Source organism: Sylvia atricapilla, chromosome 26 (assembly GCF_009819655.1).
Source record: "Sylvia atricapilla isolate bSylAtr1 chromosome 26, bSylAtr1.pri, whole genome shotgun sequence".
In the NCBI taxonomy this organism is placed as follows: domain Eukaryota; kingdom Metazoa; phylum Chordata; class Aves; order Passeriformes; family Sylviidae; genus Sylvia; species Sylvia atricapilla.
Window position 1 is genome coordinate 3,951,308 of NC_089165.1, and position 20,371 is coordinate 3,971,678.

General features: G+C 47.8%; 1 protein-coding gene across 1 annotated transcript; it reads right to left on the minus strand.

The window, feature by feature from the left end:
- Positions 1–1,482: 1,482 nt before the first annotated feature.
- Positions 1,483–12,970, minus strand: LOC136371785 (4-galactosyl-N-acetylglucosaminide 3-alpha-L-fucosyltransferase FUT6-like). The gene is made up of 3 exons (XM_066336060.1): positions 12,952–12,970; positions 11,253–11,353; positions 1,483–2,934 (listed from the first exon to the last, which is right to left on the minus strand). The coding sequence occupies exons 1-3, from the start codon at positions 12,968–12,970 to the stop codon at positions 1,483–1,485; spliced, it is 1,572 nt and encodes a 523-aa protein (XP_066192157.1).
- Between the last annotated feature and the right edge of the window lie 7,401 nt (positions 12,971–20,371).

The window sequence follows — 20,371 nt, forward strand, 5'->3', positions numbered from 1 at the left end:
CTCCGAGCTCCACTTTGTAAATATTTTAGGAAGAATCTTTGGAGAGCCATAAATCTCCCCCTGGGCGCGTGCACGGCGTGTGCACGCTCCAGAGAAACCCAGGGAAGCCCAAATCCTGCTGCCAGCCCGTCCAGGATGAAATAAATACTTATTAAAAAAATGGACAAATTAAAGTTTAATGACCCTGCTTGGGAAAAAAAAAAATCTGAGTCCTCCAAAAGCACAAAAAAAAAAAAAAAAAAAAAAAAAAAAAAAAAAAAAAAAAAAAAAAAAAAAAAAAAAAAAAGGAAAGAAGAAAAAAATTTAGGATGAAAACAGCAGTCGCAGGGAAAAAAAAAGAAAAGTGAAGTTGGGAAATGTTGGGATCAGGGATGGGTTTGGGTGGGATTCCTTGGAGATGAAGTGTGTGTTTTCAACTTCCATAGTGTAAGTGGCAAATTTTTGTTGCTTTAAGTCAAGCAGTTTCATTTAAGCCCCTGGTTTAGGATTCCCAGCTCCCAGATGATGTTCAATATTCCTTGGGTCACTTCGCAATGGAAAAAGGAACGAGGCAGGAAAGGGGATGATCGGGGTTGAACCCCAACGTTGGAGCTTCCCAAAATTATTTCCCAGTGAGAAAAATCACTTGGAGCTTTTCAAAATTAACTCCCAGTGAAAGAAAAAAAAATTCTCCATTTGCCTCGTGCTGATGCAGTGCTCTTCCGAGGCAGAGGGAAACTGAATGTAGCAAAGGCTGGTGATGAAAAAAAAGGGATTTTTGATGGTTGTGGATGATGCTGGAGAAGGACTGCAGGAGGAACAGCGGCCGGAATTCTTGGAAATGTTTGTGAAATGCTGCTGGCGGAGCAAACAATTGCATCTCTGTGTGCACTGCTGGGCTGGGAGCTGATTTCCTTCATGGAAAAGCCCCGGGGTCAGGAGAGACCTTTGGAGGGCTCAGGGATCAACAGTCGGGAGAACAGAGAGTCCAGAGGGATCGGTGGGGATGGGGAGAATGTCCCAAAATTGGCCAGGGAGAGCCCAGGGCACAGCAAGGACACAGTGGGGCTGTGGGACTGGGAGAGGAGAGAGACTGGAGGAAGAACAGGAGAGGAACTGGGAGACAGGAGAGGGACTGGGGAAGGATCAGGGCCAGCAGGAGCAGCAGCCTGGCAGTGCCATCCCTTTCAAGGACAGCACAAAGTCCTTGGGAGCGGTTTGTGATGGGAATTGCTGTTCCACTTTCCCCTCTCGGCCACTGGCTTTGGTTCTCCAACCTCTGGAGCTGCTCCAGAGTTGTCCACGGGGACTGAAGGTGAACTTCTCCCAGACTGGCAAAACGACTTCTTCAACAAAACCCACCTCAGACCTCCTCAAACCCAGCAAAACAAAGTCATAAACACCCCACGACTTCCTTGTCCACCTCAACCATCCTCTCATCCCTCCAATTTCCCAATCCGGGGAAATTCCAGGAGGACAAAGAGGGCGACGAGCCCCCAGCAGCTACACAAACCATGTGTCCAGGCGAGGCACGGCGCGGTGCCGGGGCTCCATGGTGTGCAGGAATTGACAAGCTCTGCAGAGCCGCAGGGCCCAGCCCGTGCCCAGCACCGGCCGGAACCACCGGCGCCACTGGAAATAACCCCGGTACCTCTCGGCATCCCAGGCCAGCTCCAAGAGGAACTGCGCCAGCTCCCGGGCGCTGCCGAAATCGTCGACGTGGATGAAGGAATCGGGGGGAAGGAAATGCTCGTAGTTCTCCCGAGGTGGCCCCAGCACCACGGGGATGGTGCCGGAGGACAGAGCGTTCTTCCAGAGCTTCTCGGTGATGTAATCCTGGTGCTGCGAGTTCTCGAAGGCCAGGTAGAAGGTGTACTGGGAGATGGTGGCCAGCAGCTGGTCCTGGGACAGCGGGGTGTGGTTCTTGCCGTAGACATCCACCGGGATGTGTTTCCTCAGCTCCTGGTAGTACCTGACCCGGCGCGATTCCTCCTGCCAGTTGCTGATCACCCAGGCCACCAGTTTGGATTTCCGTGGGATGGTGACGGGCCGCGGCCGCCCCAGGAGCCGCAGCTCCCCGTAGGGCACGAAAATATCCGAGTCCCGGCGGTAGGACATGGTCAGGTTGAAGAGGTTATCCATGGCGCTCAGGTTGGAAGAGTGGCTCGGAGACTCCATGTTGAACCAGATCCAGGATTGGGATGGGCGCCGGGGCAGCCGGGCCAGGCGTTCCCTGTCCCCACACACGTCCCGGTGGTGCAGGATCACGGCGTCCGCCCGGCACCAGTGGCTGCGCCTGGTGGTGAAGCGACAGCGACAAGGGCGGCAGCCGAGCAGCCGCGAGCACTCGGGGAAGTTGAAGTGGAACCCGAAGGGCCACATCCACAGCAGGATGGTCAGGCTGCGGCCACGCCTGCCCAGGGAGCTGGAATTCCCGCAGCTCGGGAATTTCTGGGCGGAGGGAACGGGGTAGCGATGCTTCGGCTCCGAAATTCTGAAAGGACAGAGGGAGATGATGAGGCCGAAGATGACGCCGAGGAGGAGGACGCTGAGGAGCTTCTTGAAGGAGATCTTCCTGCTCTTTATGGGTGGGTCTGTGAAGAGCACCGGGATGGCAGGAGGAGGATGGAGGGATGTCCAGGGACACCAGGGAGGACAGGAGGGGACCCTGGGGTCACAGCTGGGCAGGAAGGGGCAGCACGTGGCCGTGGAGGACACGGCGGTGCCAAAGGGACGGTCCCTGTGGAGCACCAGAGCCGGCAGACGGACACCCCGGAGCGTCCCGTGTCCTGCCTGTTCCTGGGTGACCCCGCCTGTTCCCGGCTGTTCCCAGAGGATGGGATGGTGATCCCAGGGCGGGATGGGGCTGGAATTGTCCCCCAGGAGCGGCCGCGGCCTTCGCTTCTCCCGGGAGGAAAGCAGGCCCGGGAGGCCTCGGCCTACAGGGGCCGCCATCTTGGTGTGTGAGGGATGTACACATTACACACATTGTGTGAATATAAAACATAGAAATGTGTCGTGGGTAAATACAGGTAAGTATTTGTATATATTTAAACGTTTAGATATTTTTATATGGAAATGTTTAAATGTATATAAAGTATATATATTAAATATATATATATATAATAAATGTATTAGAAATGTATTAGAAATATATTAAAATATAATTATAAATATAAAGAAGATATTAAAATTTTTAATATATTTATATATTTAAACATTTATATGTATTTATATAAATATATAAATATAAATATATAAAAATATAAAATATAAATATAAGATACAATCCATAAAAAGCATAGATATAGAAATACACTAAATATGTCTATTCATATCTATATATCATAAATAGTATATTTTCTATCTTTATAATATAGCTAGATATAACTATAACTATATAACTATAACTATATTCTATACAAATATATTCTACTCAAATATAACCTCTATAAATATAAGTACTGTGTAAATATAAGTACTATGAAAATACAAGTACTATGGAAATATAAGTACTATATATATGCTATATATACACCTCTATAATAGATAGAAAATATAAATTTATATCCTTATATACATATAAAATTCCATATATAAAATTTTATATGTACATGATGAATAAATTTTATACGTATAAATTTTATATGTATAGTCCCATGTATTTATTTCTGTAGATTTTTTATTTATATACATACAAAATACTGTACACAGCACATAAATTTTATATGCGCAGTTTTATATCTGTGTATTTTAATGTCTGTGTATTTTTCCATCTGTATAATCTATATAGATATATATAGCATACATATATATAAATATACATATACATATAAAAATATACATATATATGTAATTCATACACATGAAATACCATAGTATATACAGCATATGAATGTATATACAAATATGTATATTATTTTATTTTAAATATGTAGACACTGTTTTATATGTTCTTGTATAAATCTTCTGTGTGCATATTTATATAAAAAATATATACAGCTATGTAACTTTTATTTAGATATTAAGTAGGCATTTATATATAAATACACACACAGATATATCTCTTAAAACTTTTATTTATACAATCTAAATTTTGCAAGTTTTATTTATATAATATATTTTATGATATAAATTATATACTTATATTTTATTATTAAAATTAAATACATTATATAAAATAGATCATAGTTACATAATCTATTTTATGATATGTGTTATTTTAATGTGCCACGGGTGTTTCCTTCTCTTTCCATCGGCGACCTCACGGAACATTTCGAAGCAGCCGAAGATTCCCTGTGCCAGGGGCTCCTCAGGGAAGGATTTTTTCCCAAAAATCCCACCTAAAACCCCCTCTAAGGACAGGTGAAAATCCCTTGTGCATCACGATGGACACGAGGTTGGTCGGTTTTTGGCCACGGTGGATGGGTCTGGGCTGCAAACCCGCAATTATGTGTAATTACCCATCCTAAGGAGCTCCAGCTGTAAGCACGGACGCCTGCTCTGGAATTAAAGTCCCAGAGAGAACTTTGGTACAGTTCTAGGTTTAGTTTTGAGGCGTTTGGTTTAGTTTTAGGCGGGTTTGGATGGGCAAGAGATGCGAATTCCAACACGGCGGCGTGGAAGGTTTTGCATTCCAGGATTTCTGTGTTTCCTGGGAGGTCACCTCCCGCAGGGCTTGGGGACACTCTGGGAATAAACTCCAATTTGTGGCCCTTCCTGGACCATCAGGTGGAGTTTGGAGGGCGTTGTTTGGCACGGTCAGATGGGAATGGGAAATTTTGGAGCCTTGTCCTGGCTGTGTTCCATTTCCCCACTGCATACGGAGCACGGGGGGAAAATCCACAGCCCAGGGCAAAAATTTAGCTCATCTCCGTGTCCCAGAGACTCCAAGATGTGGGAACTGACAGAGGTCAGAGCATGGATTCTCAGGCTCCAGGCAGAATCTTAAAGCCTGTGGGAAAAGCAAAAGACAGAACTCTCTCAGTCTGGCCCGAAAAATCATCAAGAAGAACCCGAAACAACCTTATAAATATCCTCCTCCTGACACCTGGTGTTTTCCCAACTTGTTTATTGGTAAAAATATTTACAAAAAGGTGGTGCCCTAAAGAACCAATCCTATTCATTGTACCTAAACACTGTATAAAATAAAATTAAAAAAAAAATCTGTCTTTCAATAAACTTTGCTATAATGCCCTCTGAAAAAATCAGAGTTCTACATGTCATTACATGAGCAGTCCTGAATCGTATCAATACCAAGGCAACAGGGAACACAGTTCTTGACCCCAGAAATCTCTGCTGGTATCAAGGAGTTTGATGTTTGCATTAAAATTAACCGAAAAAACAAAAATCTCCCTGTTCCTCCAACTCCTTTCAAAAGTTTCCGCAGAGCCCACCCGGGAATGATTCTCCTTTTTCCCTGCTCCAGTCGCTTTGGGGAGGGCAAAGCAGTGGGAGAAACGCAGAATTCCTTTGTGAAGACTCACCAGGGAGCTCTGCCTGGACACTCACAGCTGCCGTGTCCCAGCTCAGAATGTTTTGCTGAGGCTTTCCAAGAGCAAAGATGTTTGGGGAGATGATCACTGATAGGCAAATCCCGGCGTGGATCCAGAGTGTGAGCCCTGAACGTGCAGCTGAGCTCCAGTGGGTTGGGAGGTGCCCCTCATCGTCCTCAGCCTTCCTCCCTGCAGACAGAAAATAAATGTGAATAGGAGCTCTCAGCCTGAATTTCACGTGTGGGGTTCCAGCAGTTGGGAAAGGGATCAGGGATCAGGGAGAAGCCCAACCCCAAAACATCAGCAGGTCCCAAGCTGTGGTTGGCATCCAAAGATGAGTTCTGGGTCTTCCAGGCTGATGGCACAGCTCGTGAAGAAATCATTAATACCAGATTTATCAATGCCTGATCCATAGGCCTGTGATGTCAGCAGGGACACTGGGATGGGAGCCTGGGGCTGGCCACCAGCCCTGAGCTCCAGCAATCCCCCAAAATCGGCTCCTGGAGTGGCCCAGACCTCACCCCACTGTCCTTCCCCAGGCTGCCCCAGGCTTTGCTCTGCCTTTATTCCATCCCAGATCCTGTGCTTTTCCCAGGGTCTCAGCTCCTCGTGGAGCTCTCCCAGGGAGGAATCACATCATTTTTTGGGAATCTGTGTGTCTCCAGCATGCCCAAACCCATATGTGAACTCACCGACAAGCTGCGTTCCCTGGGAGAACTTATCCTCCCTGCCCTGATCCAGAGCAGCCCGGCACTGCTCCCCCTGTCCTGCCCATTCCTTGAAATCATCGAGTTCCCAGCTCCAGAGCCAAGATCCCACATTTCTCAGGATTTAGTAATCGGCATGTGATGCTGTCAGGGTTGGGTCGAAAATAGCAACACCTCCAAAATCCATCCTGGGCCTGGAGAAGGACATCATCCACAGGGGGAGCAGCCAGGAGGGCTGCAGGTTGGTTTGGAAGCTTTTGTTTGGCTTTAAAATCCAGCAGGGAAGGCTCTCAGCTATTATGTTTTTTTTCTTTTTCCTCTCTGAACACCTTCAGCACCCTCTTTTCTCACTCCGTGGCGGTAAGAAGGTGCTGGATAACCCAGCCACGAGGGTGGAGGGCAACCCAGGGCATTTCAGAGGCAGCTCCAGCACTGCCCAGAACCCTCCCCGTATTCCCCCAACCTCCTCTTCCAACCTGGAGGGAGATAAAATATTCCCAGCTAATGGGTTTCCATATAAATACCAGGACCTGCCCTCCCCACCGGTTTACTCAGAGCACTGACCCCTCTCCGGGTTCACTGGGAAGCTGTGGGAGGTCCCCCAGGTTTTCCAGAGGAGAAGGGGGCACCCAGGAGCTGAGGACACTGATTGATGGACCCCCGAGGGGCTGTTGGAGGGGAGCAGGGCTGGGGAGGGATTACCAGGAGATTTAACAGCTCAGGTGGATTAAGGGTGATTTGTCAGTTGTCTGCCCTGCGTCTCCACCAAATAACCCCCCAAAAAACCCCCAAAAACCCAACCAAAAAGTGCCCAAGGGCTGGAGAAGATTCAGGAGGTAAAAGCACAGTTGGCTTTGGGGTTTGGAGGGTTGAGGCTCAGCTGAGGCTCTGGGGACAGTGAGGAGTGGCTGAGGGAGAAGTTCCCTCCAGCAGCCCTAAAACCCCCTGGTGCCCACCTGGCTTTTCTGCTCCACAGAACCCCGGGATGAGCTGGAAGGGACCCACAAAGGACCATGGATGGAGCCCAGCTGCTGTCCCCAGCCCCACCAGGCTGAGATTCCGTCACTGCCACCACGGGTGTGACCCCCAGCTCCCAGCCCCACGCCGTTTTTTGCAGCTCCCTCCCCACGGCTCGGCTGGATCCCAGCCCCATCCTTCCAGCAGCTGCCCCCCAATGAGCTCCAGATGGGGGGTGGGTGTTCAGGGGCTGCTCTGGGGGGGAAGGAAAAGGCAGCCCAAAAGGCTGCTGCTGCTTTTATCTGCCTGCCTTTGTTTATGGGAAGGGAATTAATGCGTGGCTGCCAACGATTTACTCTGGCCAGGGCATCCCTCCAGGAACACTTTTACTGCTGTCACATGGAGCCCCCTTCCAGCAGCTCCCCGAGAGGCTGCAGGGTTCCGAGGGTGGCCAGTGACTGCTGGGGAAGCTCCCAGTGTGTCCCAGTGGGTGGCCAAGAGGAGCAGGAGTGGGAAGAGCAGAACCTGCCCTGCTCTCAGACACCTTCCCACAGCTTTGTCCTGCTGGGACACAGAGGGCCCACAGCTGACCCTAAAGGCTCTGAGTCCCGTCCTGACTGGAATCCTCCTGGTGTGAGGATGGTGAGACCCTGGCACAGATGCCCAGAGCAGCTCTGGCTGCCCCTGGATCTCTGGAAGTGTCCAAGGCCAGGTTGGAGCAGCCTGAGACAGTGGGAAGTGTCCCTGCCCATGACAGGGGGTGGCACTGGATGATCCTTAAGTTCCTTTCCAACCCAAACCATTCCACGGTTCTCTGCTGGGCTGCAGGAGGCTTTCCCCACACCTCAGAGCTCCTGAAGGCGCTGCTGTGACAGCTGTAGGGACAAGGGACTCAAGGTTGGGTATTGCAGAGCAAAATTCCCATGGCAGCAGAGCCCTTGGAGGTGCCCCTGGGCTGAGCTGCCCGTGGAGGTCCTGCTCCTGCAGAGCTCTGCTGGCTTTGGGGAAAGGTGGGAGGCCAAAAACTGGCAGAGGATGAAGCCCCCAGCTCCCAGCAAATGGGGTTGGTGTGTTTTCCCTCACAGCCCTGCTGATGGATAATTGGATTGAGAGCAGCCAGCATCTGCTCAGGGTTAGTTATTGCCTTGAGGAGGCGAGCTTTATTGGGATTTTTTTTTTTTTTTGGTCTTATTTTCGGTGCCTGGTGTTTGGTCTGGGCTGTGGAAACATCTGGATGCACCAGGGTCCCCTCTGTGAGGCATCAGATGTTCACCAGGCAAAGGCAGCCCTGGGCTGGAGCTCTTGGCCAGGAGAACATCCTGAACATCCCAAGGTGGACCTGGAGCTCTTGGCCAGTTTGACAAGGGACAGAGGACACAGGGAATGGCTTCCCACTGCCAGAGGATGGGGTTGGGTGGGATTTTGGGATGGAATTCTTGCCTGGGAAGGAGGTGAGGCCCTGGCAGAGCTGTGGCTGTTCCTGGATCCCTGGCAGTGCCCAAGGCCAGGGTGGGACAGTGGAAGGTGTCCCTGCCCACGGGATGTGTTGGTGACACATCCAAACCCCCTCTGGGCCCATCCTCCTCTCTGAGCCATTTTTCCTTCACTTCATCAAGCAAACTTCATCAAACTGAGGAATTTTTTCCCCTTCAGTCCAGCCCTAAGCCCTTTTCCACAGCGCTGCTGGAATGAGCCGGGCCAGCAGCTCCCCCTTTCCCAGGAGACCAAGCCAAATTTCTTCTTTTTTTTTTTTTTTTTTACTCACTCTTATTTACCACAGCTCTGCCAAGAAGGTGCTCAGTGTTTTACAAGCCCCACCAGAGTCTGTCTGCCCGGAGATTTGATTCAGGGCAGCTCCTTGCGTGGGCTGGCACAACCCCAAGCTCCTCAATCTCTTCAGAAAAAAAAGGATTCAGCAGAAATGAGAGCAGCAAGGAGAGCCAGGTCTGGTGGAAGGTGTCCCTGCCCCTGCCATGGGCTGGGACTGGGTGAGCTCTGAGGTCCTTCCGACCCAAATCACGTCATGATTTTATAATTCTGACTCTGTCAATCCCTTCCTGTGGAAACCCTGGAAACTTAGAGCTTAAGATTTTAGTATTTAGTGATATATATGGGGCAATATGGAGGATTTATGGCATTGTCTAAGTCCTTTTCACCGTCTTCTTCACAGTTTTGGGTGGGTTTTTTTCTGATTGAGTGAAAGAGTCTGGATTGAGGACATTGAGTGGTCAATTATTGGGTCAAAAGTATAAATAATACAAGTGTGATGCTGTTATTGGATAGTTTGCACTTAAATAACCTTGTGAAGAGTTAGAGACGCCTCCATTTTCTACCCTATTGGTTAGAGCTCATGACTTGTGAGACTGTAATTAATAAACACCGAGTCCAAACGTGAAAATGCAACTTCCATGTGTTAATCCCGGCTCTAACACGAAGGAAAGAGGATAAATAAGAAACCAACACCTTCCTGTGGCTGCTGGTGCCTCAGGCTGCTCTGCACCATCCCTGGTGGTGCAGACCCTCCCCAGCACATCCCTCCCTGGTGTTTTGGGGGGCTGAGAGAAAAAAACTCCTCACAAGGGGGGAGATTTGTAATTTTGGGGCTCTGTCAGCTGCACTCGCTCAGAGGCAGCCACGACCTCCCTGCACATGTGGTGGGGGTGGTTTCACCCCCCCGGGATGCTCCTGCAGCCAGGTTCACACCAGCCAGGGGTGTCTGGAGCTCTGCCCCTGCCTGGAGTCAGCACAGCACTGATGCTGCTGCTCTTCACTCCCCAAATGGGGTCAAGATGCTTCTTGCTGCTGCTTCTCCCGCTGCTGGGCAGGCTCAGCCCTCTGCAGGGCTCAGGAATTCTGAGGTTTTCCTGCTTTGTGAAGGTTTGGGGGGGCTCAGAGCAGAGCAGTTGATGTGTCTCATTTCTCACTTTATTCCACCCCTGGAAAATGTGAAAGAGAGAGAAAAGTCCAAAGAGCCCTGGCTCCACACTGTGCTGCTGTCTGGGGTTTTCTCTTCCGATTCGGGGGGATGCAGAATGTGTCATGGGCAAGGAAGTTGTTTTATCCCTTAAAAACGCCGTCAAGGCCAGGCTGGCTGGAGCTTGGAGCAACCTGGGATAATGGAAGTTGTCCCTGTCCATGGCAGGAGGTGGAATGAGATGAAATTTAAGATCCCTCCCAAGCCATTCTGTGGCTCAATGGCCACGTCTACAGCGAGAATAAAACAACATCCTGAGCTCTGCAGGAACCTCCATGAGTCACCTCAGCACGGAATTCCTCCCCACCAAAAAAAAAAAAAACCAACCCAGAGGACCCTGAGCCATATCACCCTGAATCCATCAGCTGGGTAAAGCTCTATCCCCCCCTCCTCCGTGTCATCAGGAAGGAATTTGGGCTCCGTTTGATAATCAGAGAGGGATCAGAGCAGCAGTGAAAGCCTCTGACCACAAAGATTTCGGCGGGGCTTTTCATGCCTCCCTCGCTCGTGTGGCCGCTGTCCAAGGACCTGCTCCATCCCCGGGCATCCCCAGCCCAGCTCATAAATCAAAGCATTCCAGCCCCGGGTTCCTCTCAGCCTCCACCAAAGCTCACAGAGGTTTCTTCCTTAAAAAAAAAAAAAAAAAATTAATCTGGGCAATTGTTCAAAAATGTTAAAATTACCTGCTCCTTTTATTCTCTAATGACAGCCTGTGGAGGCGTAATTTAACCCAGACCTGGAAATGTCTGGTTTAAGGTTAAAAAGTCCCCCGAGCTGAACTTTATCCAGCAGCAGCAGCAGCAGCCACGAGAAATCAACTCGCTGGGTGTTAATTTTGGGTTCCTCTCATTAACTAATGAAGCCATTAATGAGAGGATCCCAGCCCAGAGGGTCCAGCTTTGTGTTATCCCAACTTCACAGCTTCAGTGCAAGGTTAAATCTGTTTTCTGATTTAATCTGTTTTCTGATTTAATCTGTGTTTTCATGTTTGATCTGTGCTTTCATGTTTGATCTGTTTTCATGTTTGATCTGTTTTCTGGAACCAGAGCCCAATGAGAATTGAAAATCACAGCACCATGGGATCAGGAGGGTTGGAAAATACCTACAAGATCAAATCCAGCCTGTGACTGAATGTCCCACTCCCTGTGGATCCCTCTGGATCCCTCCCAGCTCAGGAGATTCCATGATGATGATGATGATGATGATGATGGTGGTGGTGATGCTCTTGTCCTTGTCTCCAGCTGTGATATTTTTTGGGAATCCCACAGCCTATGAGGGAATCGCCGCCTCAGGTGTCAAATTTGTAACGTGAAAAATTTCAAAGCAAAGAGACAAAACACGCCTCGGCCCAGAGCTGATTTATTCCAGCGGTTTTCCGGGAATTCCCGTGGATCTTCCTCATCCTCTCGGCCAGTTTGACAAGTCCCTGCCTGTGACACCTCACTGGGGAACGGGACATCATCCCCACCCTGGGGAGCAGATGGAGCCTCGGGCAGTTCCCTTCTTGCCCCATCTGGGTGCCAAAATCCCGAGCCTTGAGCGCTTCCAGGAGGGAGAATCCCGGCCGCTGCTGGGCCGGGAATGGGAGCCAGATGTCCCCGAGGGAAGGTTCGAGCCTCCAGTTCCCCCCATTAAAAACGTGTTGGGAGGGATTTGAGGGCCGGGTTTGACAGAGGGAAGGAATCCCTGCGGGTCCTGGCAGCGGATTTACGAGCTTCACTTCGGGTCTCTCTGCCGGGTCCTGGTATGTAGGAAAGGAGCAAAAAAGAAAAACAACAACAAAAAAAAAACCACCAAAATCCAAACCAAGGAGGGGACGGTGTCTGCATTCCTGCTGCCTGAATCAGAGCAGTTTCCCGGCAGATCCAGGCCCTCCCCAGCTGCAGGGACTCGGGGAAGGTGCAGCGGTGAGTGATCATCCCCGACATCCTCAAAGCCACATCCTGAACCTCTGAGAGAGGAAAAGGCTCCTCTCTCCCTCCCCAATCCTCCCCAGGGTTGGGAATCCTGCCCCGAGTTTTTAGGGGTGGTGGTGTGTCAGCAGAGGACATGAAAGAACCACACTGACATTTGCGTGAGCACAGAGGAGGAAGTTTATTTTTGGGGTTAGGGTTTAAATAGAGTTTGGAACCTGATCAGGTTCCCAAATGGGCCAGGACCCCTTTGGACCGATTGGGCCGTGATGTTGACCCCTCTCTGAGCCCACTGGTCACAGGTCCATCAATTTGGAGGAGTCCATCAATTTGTCCTTCCCCCAGGGAAAAAAAAAAATGTGGATTTTCCAAAACATCTCTCTCTCTGTTTGTGTTACAGTGCGGGAGAACCCAAGCACAGAAACTCAAACACAACCAGAAGGCTGAAAAAAAATCAGGGGGATGAGTGATCATCCCTGACACCTCCAGAGCCACGTCCTAAACCAGCTCCACTCTCCCTCCTCAGTCCTCCCCAGGGGTGGGAATCCTGCCCCATCACCCGTGAGCAGATTTTGGGGGTGTGGTGGGAGTTTTGTCCCGCTCTGCTGAAGGGCAGAGTGTTCCCAGAGGACACAAATAAACTGTGTTCATCCCTCAGGTTGGGAAGTGAGGAGAGAAAGAAGGGATTTTATTGTTGGGTTCAGAGTTTAAACGGAATTTAGACTTTGACAGAAATTAAGAAAATAAGTTAACACTTCTTTGACCTCACTGGTCAAACCAAAAGTCCACAAAGAAAACTACAAAAAAAAAAATTTTTTTAAAAAATCTAGTTTGTTTATGTTATAACCATAAAAAAGCTCCAATCCAAAAATGAAAACACATCCAAAAAACCTGAAAAATCAAAGCAACAGCGGCGTGTTTCCAACCGTTTTCCTTCTCCCCCATCCCGGGTGAGGGGAGGTTTGGGATGAACCTGCCTCGGGTATCCCGGCCCTTCATCTCCCGGGAAAAGCATCCCCTGGGGCGGGGAAAGGAGGGAAAAGGAACCTCCCAACCCTCTGCAGGGTGTGACCAGCTCCCAGCAACATCCCCAGGGATTTGGGATCCCCAAAATTTATTGTCCCCGGCAGCGGATGGGAGCCACCAAACCTTGGGATGGGCTCGGAGGGAGCTGAGCCTGGGGCTGAGCATCTCCCCTGGGTCCTGGATCTTCCTCCTGCTCTTCCTCCTCTTCCTCCTCACCTGCTCCAGCCCAACTTCCAAAATTCCCTGTGCTCCCACCTGGTCGCTCACTCCAACACAGCCTGGTGTTTCTCTTCCAGGCAATATAAAAAATGAAAGGAGAAAAATTATAAGGTTTTTTTTTTTTTAATTTATTTTTTTTTCCAAGCTCTTCGCTTCAAAAAAACATCCAACCCCAAATTTAAACGGCGGAGCCATAAACGTTGCTTTTATGGCACGCACAAAATTACCCCGTGCAACATGATTCCTCTCAATTTATGGTTCTCCCAGAGCTATTAATTCAGCCCAGGTCTTTTCTTCATCTGCTCTTTTTTTTTTAATTCTTTTTTTTTTTTTTTAATTTCCACCACCCCCTTCCCTTTCCAAAACCTACTTTAAGTCAAATAATTCATAAATACTTCACCCTGGAGTGTGCTTTATGATGATCCACTTGAAGGTGGAAACTCCTGTGAAGTTATTACGAGGGTTTTAATAGAGCACAGACTCCCCAGAGGGGCAGAACAACTCCACCACGCTCTGGAGGGAAAAGCCCTCTCGTGAGGCTCTTCATTGGCCCAAAATAATTTGGATTCTGCAGCCCAGACATCCCTGGATCCAGTCAATCACAACGCTGGGTGTGGGGTTTAATTCTGTTTTTGATGGGCAGAGCGAGGTGAGGGGCAGATCTGCAGGTCCCCGTGAGGTTTGAAGATCCAAACAAACCAAACAAACTAAAAAAAAGGCTAAAAAAATATTTTAAAAATAAAAAAATGATCAGGGAAACACCAGCAGGGCCGTTGGATTGTTGGGTTGGATGGTTTTAGAGATCTTTTCCATGCTGATTCTAGAATTAAAGGTGTAGAAGGGCAGGTAACTGAATTCCTTGGATTTTCCAGGTGTGAAGGAGGCCTGGAAAAACCTGGATTGCCCCGGTTTGAAAGCAAACAGCATTTTTCTGTCATCCTGGCACTCACCACACGCTGCTGAAAGCCAGAAATTCCCTCCCAGGGGTGGAAATCAGAGCTGGGAACCTCCAGAGAGTTTTTTTGAGAAAAACCACAGCGGGATGGAAACGGGAACTCGGAGAACAAAAAGGGATTTTTCTGGGCTGGCTGAGCCTTTCCTCGGGGTGTCCCAAGGATTTGGAACATTCCCTGGATTCTGCATTTCCGCTCCTCGTTTTCCCAGGTAAATCCATCCCCTGGGGGGCAGGTGGGAGCAGGTTTGGGCGCCCTGGGAGGGGCTGTGGGGTGACACCTTCCCTCTGGGGCACAGCCGAAGAACAAAAATAAAACCTCAAAACGACACGTGGCTTGGAGAAAATCGTGCAAAAATTGACTGAGCATTAAAAAAAGTTGGTTATGAGACAATAATAATGTCAATCTATGAATAATTTAAAAATGAAATGATGCTTAAACTCGATGTGAATAAATTTCGGCAAAAGAATCCTAAATTGTATTAACTTCGTAAAACTCACACGTTAAGACTCCAAATTAATGGGATATAAATCTATTATCATTTAAATTTTATAAATAAAAACTAAAGCTTCGATTTAATTTACACTTAACGGGGCCTAAACTTAAACTAAACCAGGCAGAAATTGCTCTTAATATTAACAGAATAATAAAATATATTGTTAAAAGAATACATTATTTTAATACAACTCAACTCAGACCTAAATATAGTAAATTACTCTGATTAAAAATCCACTTTTGCTTCACTCCCCGTTGTGACAGAAAGTCTTTCTGATCCCCAAAAATCCGATCTTCCCCCGAGACCACCCAGGCAGAGCTGCGAGAGGAGCCCACCGCCCGCTGCTGCCCAAGAAATCCATCTTTTCCCTTGGAAAAAAACCTCCCCCAGCAATCTCCTTCCTATCTCCAAGGTGTCTCAGAGCCACGGAGGTGCAAATATTTATCCATACTTGGAATTGCAGCGTGAGGCCTGGCTGAATGTTCCCAGACTCTGGAGCTGTTGTTGTTTTAAGACCTGAACCCTTGGACACCTGGCTGGAATTAATCAGGGAGGCAAAGCAGAGCTCCTTAATTAACCCTCCCCACATCAATGTCATGGGCATTGGGGGCGAGGAATTCCCAAAGGTGGGAATGTCCTTCTCTTCCCAGGATTTATCACCGTGGGCCATGGGAAGAGCAGCAGGAAGAAATGTTTATGGGCAGGTAATAAAACACAAGAGCAAAAGCAGCTTCTGTTTGGGCTCTGTCAGAGTCCAGGAGGAGCTGGAGCATCTCCTCAAGGTTCAGGAGTCACTTTGCACCAAGTGGTTTGGAGAAGAAAAGATTGGATAATTCAAGGGAGAATTATGAGGAAAAAAAAATATAAAAATAAAAATTCTTCACGCTCTGAGCCTCCAGCCAGGAGGTGGGAAGAGAACAGAGACCACGGGAGGAGCTGGACACGTCCTGGAGGGTCTGAAAACACGAGGAACTCCCCAAATCTTCATCCTGCTCTCACCCTGGGAAGATGTGACAGCAGCCAAGGACCAGGATCCTCCTCACCACAGCGACCTCCCCACCAAACAATCCCCAAAACACCCAGAAAAACCTCCTTGGACCGCTCTATTTATATTTTTTCCCTGTGTTCTCCTGCCCAGGGCAGTCCAGGGGGCCAGGGCAGGGCAGGATTTGCTGCTGGCGGAGGGTGGAGGTGAAATTTTGCTCCTTGATGAGATATAAACAAGCCCCAGGAGCAGGTCAGCTCCTGGTGGCCTCTTATCACGAGTTGTTTTCACTTGGAATAAACACCAGCCGCGGGGCAGGGCCAGAATCTCTCCCAGATGCTTTTTGGAGGGACTGAATTAAGGCTTTAAATCTAAATTCGGGGGGTTAAGAAACTCCCACTGGTTGATTTCTTTGTCCAAAGTCAATTTTCAGCCCCAAAACTGAGGATGGTCCCAAGGATGGTTCTCCTCCTCCACAATCCCATCCAAACCCCATCAGACACATCCCAGGGATTTCTCAAAGCCTGGGCTGTGAAAAAAAAAAAAACCAAACCAAACAAAACAAAAAACCCCAAAAAAACCCCAAAAAACCAAAACCAAAAAAAAAAAAAAAACAAAAACAAAAACAAAAAAACCCCAAAAAAACCAAAAAAAAAAACCAAAAAAAAACAAAAAAAAAACCCAAAAAACCCCCCAAAAAAAAAAAAAAAAAAAAAAACCCAAACCAAACCAAACCAAAAAAAAAAAAAAAAAAAAAAAAAAAAAAAAAAAAAAAGAAAAAAACACAAAAAACCACAAGCTGCCCCTGGCCTTTAGAGATTTTTCAATTAAAAAAATTAGGCAAAGCAAAGCTTTTTCCTCTTTAGGTCAACCCAGAAATGAAACTTTCCCATTTGTCCCAGCAAAACACTTTTTTTATTGTGTTTTTTTTTTTAATTTCCCTGAAGTGGAGTCGATGAAAACATCTCGTTCTCCCCCAGATAAAACAGTTTGGGGTTTGCAAATGCATCTTTGAAAGCTCTCACGGCCCTTTTTTAAATTAAAGGCAGGCAGATTTCAGCTGGGAAATGCCACGGCCCAATAAAAGGCAAAGCGTTTAATTTCAAGCTGCAGCTTTTCATCCCCCCAAAAATACTCCTTTTGGTTTGGGTTCAAGCTGTAAATGATTTCAAAAGGGCCCGAAAATAACTTTTATTTGCCCCTACGACGAACGTTTCATCTGAATTTCAGTGATTGGAGCCAGACTCTCCCCGAGGTGCCCAGTGAGTGCACAAGGGCAGGAGTGGACACCCAGAAATTCCCTTTAAACAGAGCAGAAATTTTAAATTTTAGGGGGTTTTTTTGTTTGTTTTTGGTTTTTGGTTTTGATTTTTTGTGGATTTTTTTTGTGGATTTTTTTGTGGTTTTTTGTGGGGTTTTTTTGGGTTTTGTGGGGTTTTTGTGGGGTTTTTTGTGGGGTTTTTGTGGGGTTTTTGTTTTATTTTGGGGTTTTTGGGGTTTTTTTTACTCCAGGGTGACCAAATGCTGGAGCAGATTGAGCAGGACATTCGTGGAGTCTCCATCCTTGGAAAGAATCAACTCCTGACCTGGAGAAACTGGAGGAGGAGGAAGGAGCCCATGGGAATGTCGTGAGGGTCCACAAGAACCTCCCAGCGCCTGAAGGGGCTCCAGGGATTTGGGATTTGGGATTTGGGTTTTGGGATTTGGGATTTGGGATGGAGGGACAGGACACAGGGAATGGCTCCCCACTGCCACAGGGCAGGGCTGGGTGGGATTTTGGGATGGAATTCCCAGAGCTGCCCCTGGATCCCTGGGAATGCCCAAGGCCGCGTTGGACGGGGTTTGGAGCAGCCTGGGACAGTGGGGAGTGTCCAGGGGTGGCTCTGGATGGGATTTAAGGTCCTTTCCCACCCAAACCAGTCCGGAATTCTGAAATATCGGCTGTCGGAAAACCCACCAGAGGCTGTCTTTAAGGAGCAGCAGATTTGGCTTGGGGATAAATTCACAATTCCTGCATTTCCTTTGGAGAAATCCCGCGGGATTTTTTTTTTTTAAATTTTTTTTTTCCTCCCTGTCTCCATCTCCTGGTGCGCGGGGACCTCTGCAGCCCGCGCTGCGCATCGCCCGGACCGGGAGAGATCCACCGGGAGAGATCCACCGGGAGGGATCCACCGGGAGAGATCCACCGGGAGGGATCCACCGGGAGGGATCCACCGGGAGGGATCCACCGGGAGGGATCCAGGAGCTCTGGGTGACGGAATTCCCATGCCTTGGATTTTCTGTCAGCTTCCAAGAGAGAATCCCAGAGTGGGGTGGGTTTGGGTGGACCTTAAATCCCACCCAGTGTCACCTCTGCCACGGACAGGGACAATTCCCGCTGTCCCAGGCTGGCCTTGGGCACTGCCAGGGCTCCAGGAGCAGCCACAGCCCCTGGATTCCATCCCGAATTCCCACCCCTCTGGCACTGGGAGCCATTCCCTGTGTCCTGTCCCCTGTCCCCAGCCCCTCTGCAGCTCTCCCGGAGCCCCTTCAGGCCGGGAAGAGGCTCGGAGCTCTCCCTGGATCCTTCCCTTCTCCAGGGGAACATTCCCGGCTCTCCCAGCCCGGCTCCAGAGGATTTTCTTTTTTGGGAGAATTATCCAACACAACTTTTTTGGCAAAGAAATTTTATTGTTTTTTTGCCCCAAAATCCAACTTTTCCCGTGTCCTGGCAGAGCTCGGGGCTGTTCCCTCTGGCCTGTGGGTCCCTGGGGGTTCCTCTCTCCGGAGAGTGGAAACTTCAGCCTCTTCGGGTCCACAAAGGGCCCAGCAGGGGCTGGAGGATTGGGACATCCCGGGAGCGGGAATTCTCTCCCTGAGGATGAGCAGGAGCAGTGCAGGGTCTGTGTGTCCGTCTGTGTGTCTGTCCAGATCCCAACCCCAGCTTCAGCCCCCAAAAAAACCAAACTGGACCGTCAAATCCCACATCCCACAGCACTCTTTAGTTTTATTTTCATTTTTTTATTGTTATTGTTATTGTTATTGTTATTGTTATTTTTTATTTTTATTTTTTTAATTTTTTATTGTTATTTTTATTTTTATTTTTTATTTTTTAATTTTTATTGTTATTTTTATTTTTTAATTTTATTTTTTATTTTTATTGTTATTTTTTATTTTTATTGTTATTGTTATTTTATTGTTATTTTTATTGTTATTTTTAATTTTTTTATTATTATTTTTTATTATTTTTTCTTTTTCTTTTGGTTTATTTTTATTTTTATTTTTACTTTTATTTTTACTTTTACTTTTATTTTTTACTTTTATTTTTTACTTTTATTTTTATTTTTACTTTTATTTTTATTTTTATTCTTATTCTCATTTTTATTTTTACTTATTTTAATTTTTTTGGACTTCCTCCCGGAATGAAGCCCCCAAATCCTTCCCACCCTTCCCGCAGGAGCAGCTCCGGCGCTGGCAGCACCATCCACCCGCGGAGGGCAGAGATTCGGAGCCCGGCAGCCAATTGCAGAGGCTTCGGGAAGGGGCTGGATGCTCCGGGCTCTTCTCTCCTCCCTTCCCCTCCTCCAGATCCCCCTCTCCGCCCTCTCACACAAAAGCAGGGAATTAGCTGACTTAGGGCAGCGCCGGCTTAGCCTGGAAAATCGGGAATAAAATACCTCGGGAGGGCGAGGAGAAGGGAGGAGACCTCGGGGGAAAAAAAAATAAATAAAAAAGAAAAAAAAAAAGAAAAAAGAAAAAGCAGCAGGAGGAGAAGAAGAAGAAGAAGATGGAAGGACACAAATAAACCGCCCTCAATCCATCCCCTGCAGCCGACAAACCGCAGAGCAGCGGGGGAAAGGAGCTGGATGAGTCCCCAGGCTGCTCCTCCATCCTCATCCTCATCTTCATCATCTTCACCTTCATCCTCTCCCTCCTCCCGGGGCCGCCGCCGCTGAGGTGGGAGGAGGAATGCCGAGAGCCGGGAGCGCTTTTGTTCCGCACTGAGCACCAGGAGCGGTGAGTGACAGCGTTTAGTCGCCTTTTTTCCCCATCCGTGATGCGTCCGGGGCCGGCGGCGAGCAGCTGCCGCGGGAGGGAAGGGGAGGGGAGGGGGAAAAATGAGATTTATTTTTTTTTCCCCCGAGGTTTGAGGTGTAGGGTAGGGAAGGGGAGGGGGAAAAATGAGATTTATTTTTTTTTTCCCCCGAGGTTTGAGGTGGAGGGAAGGGGAGGGGAGGGGGAAAAATGAGATTTATTTTTTTTTCCCCCGAGGTTTGAGGTGGAGGGAAGGGGAGGGGAGGGGGAAAAATGAGATTTATTTTTTTTTTCCCCCGAGGTTTGAGGTGGAGGGAAGGCAGCGATGGAGGGTTTGAAAGGGATGAAGCTGTGAGGAGGCCCCAGTGAATCCGGCATCCTTCAGCGTTATGATTATAATTGTAATAGAATTATATAATTATGTGTTCTATTCATTATTCAATGTCATATCATTATTCTATGTTATAGCAGCCTATATTATCTATATCTATATATCTATATAGATATATATCTATCTATATCTATATCTATATCTATATCTATATCTATATCTATATATCTATATCTATATCTGCATCTATATATATTTATATTTATATTTATACCTATATTTTTACCTATATCTATAGCTATGTCTATATTTTTATCTATAT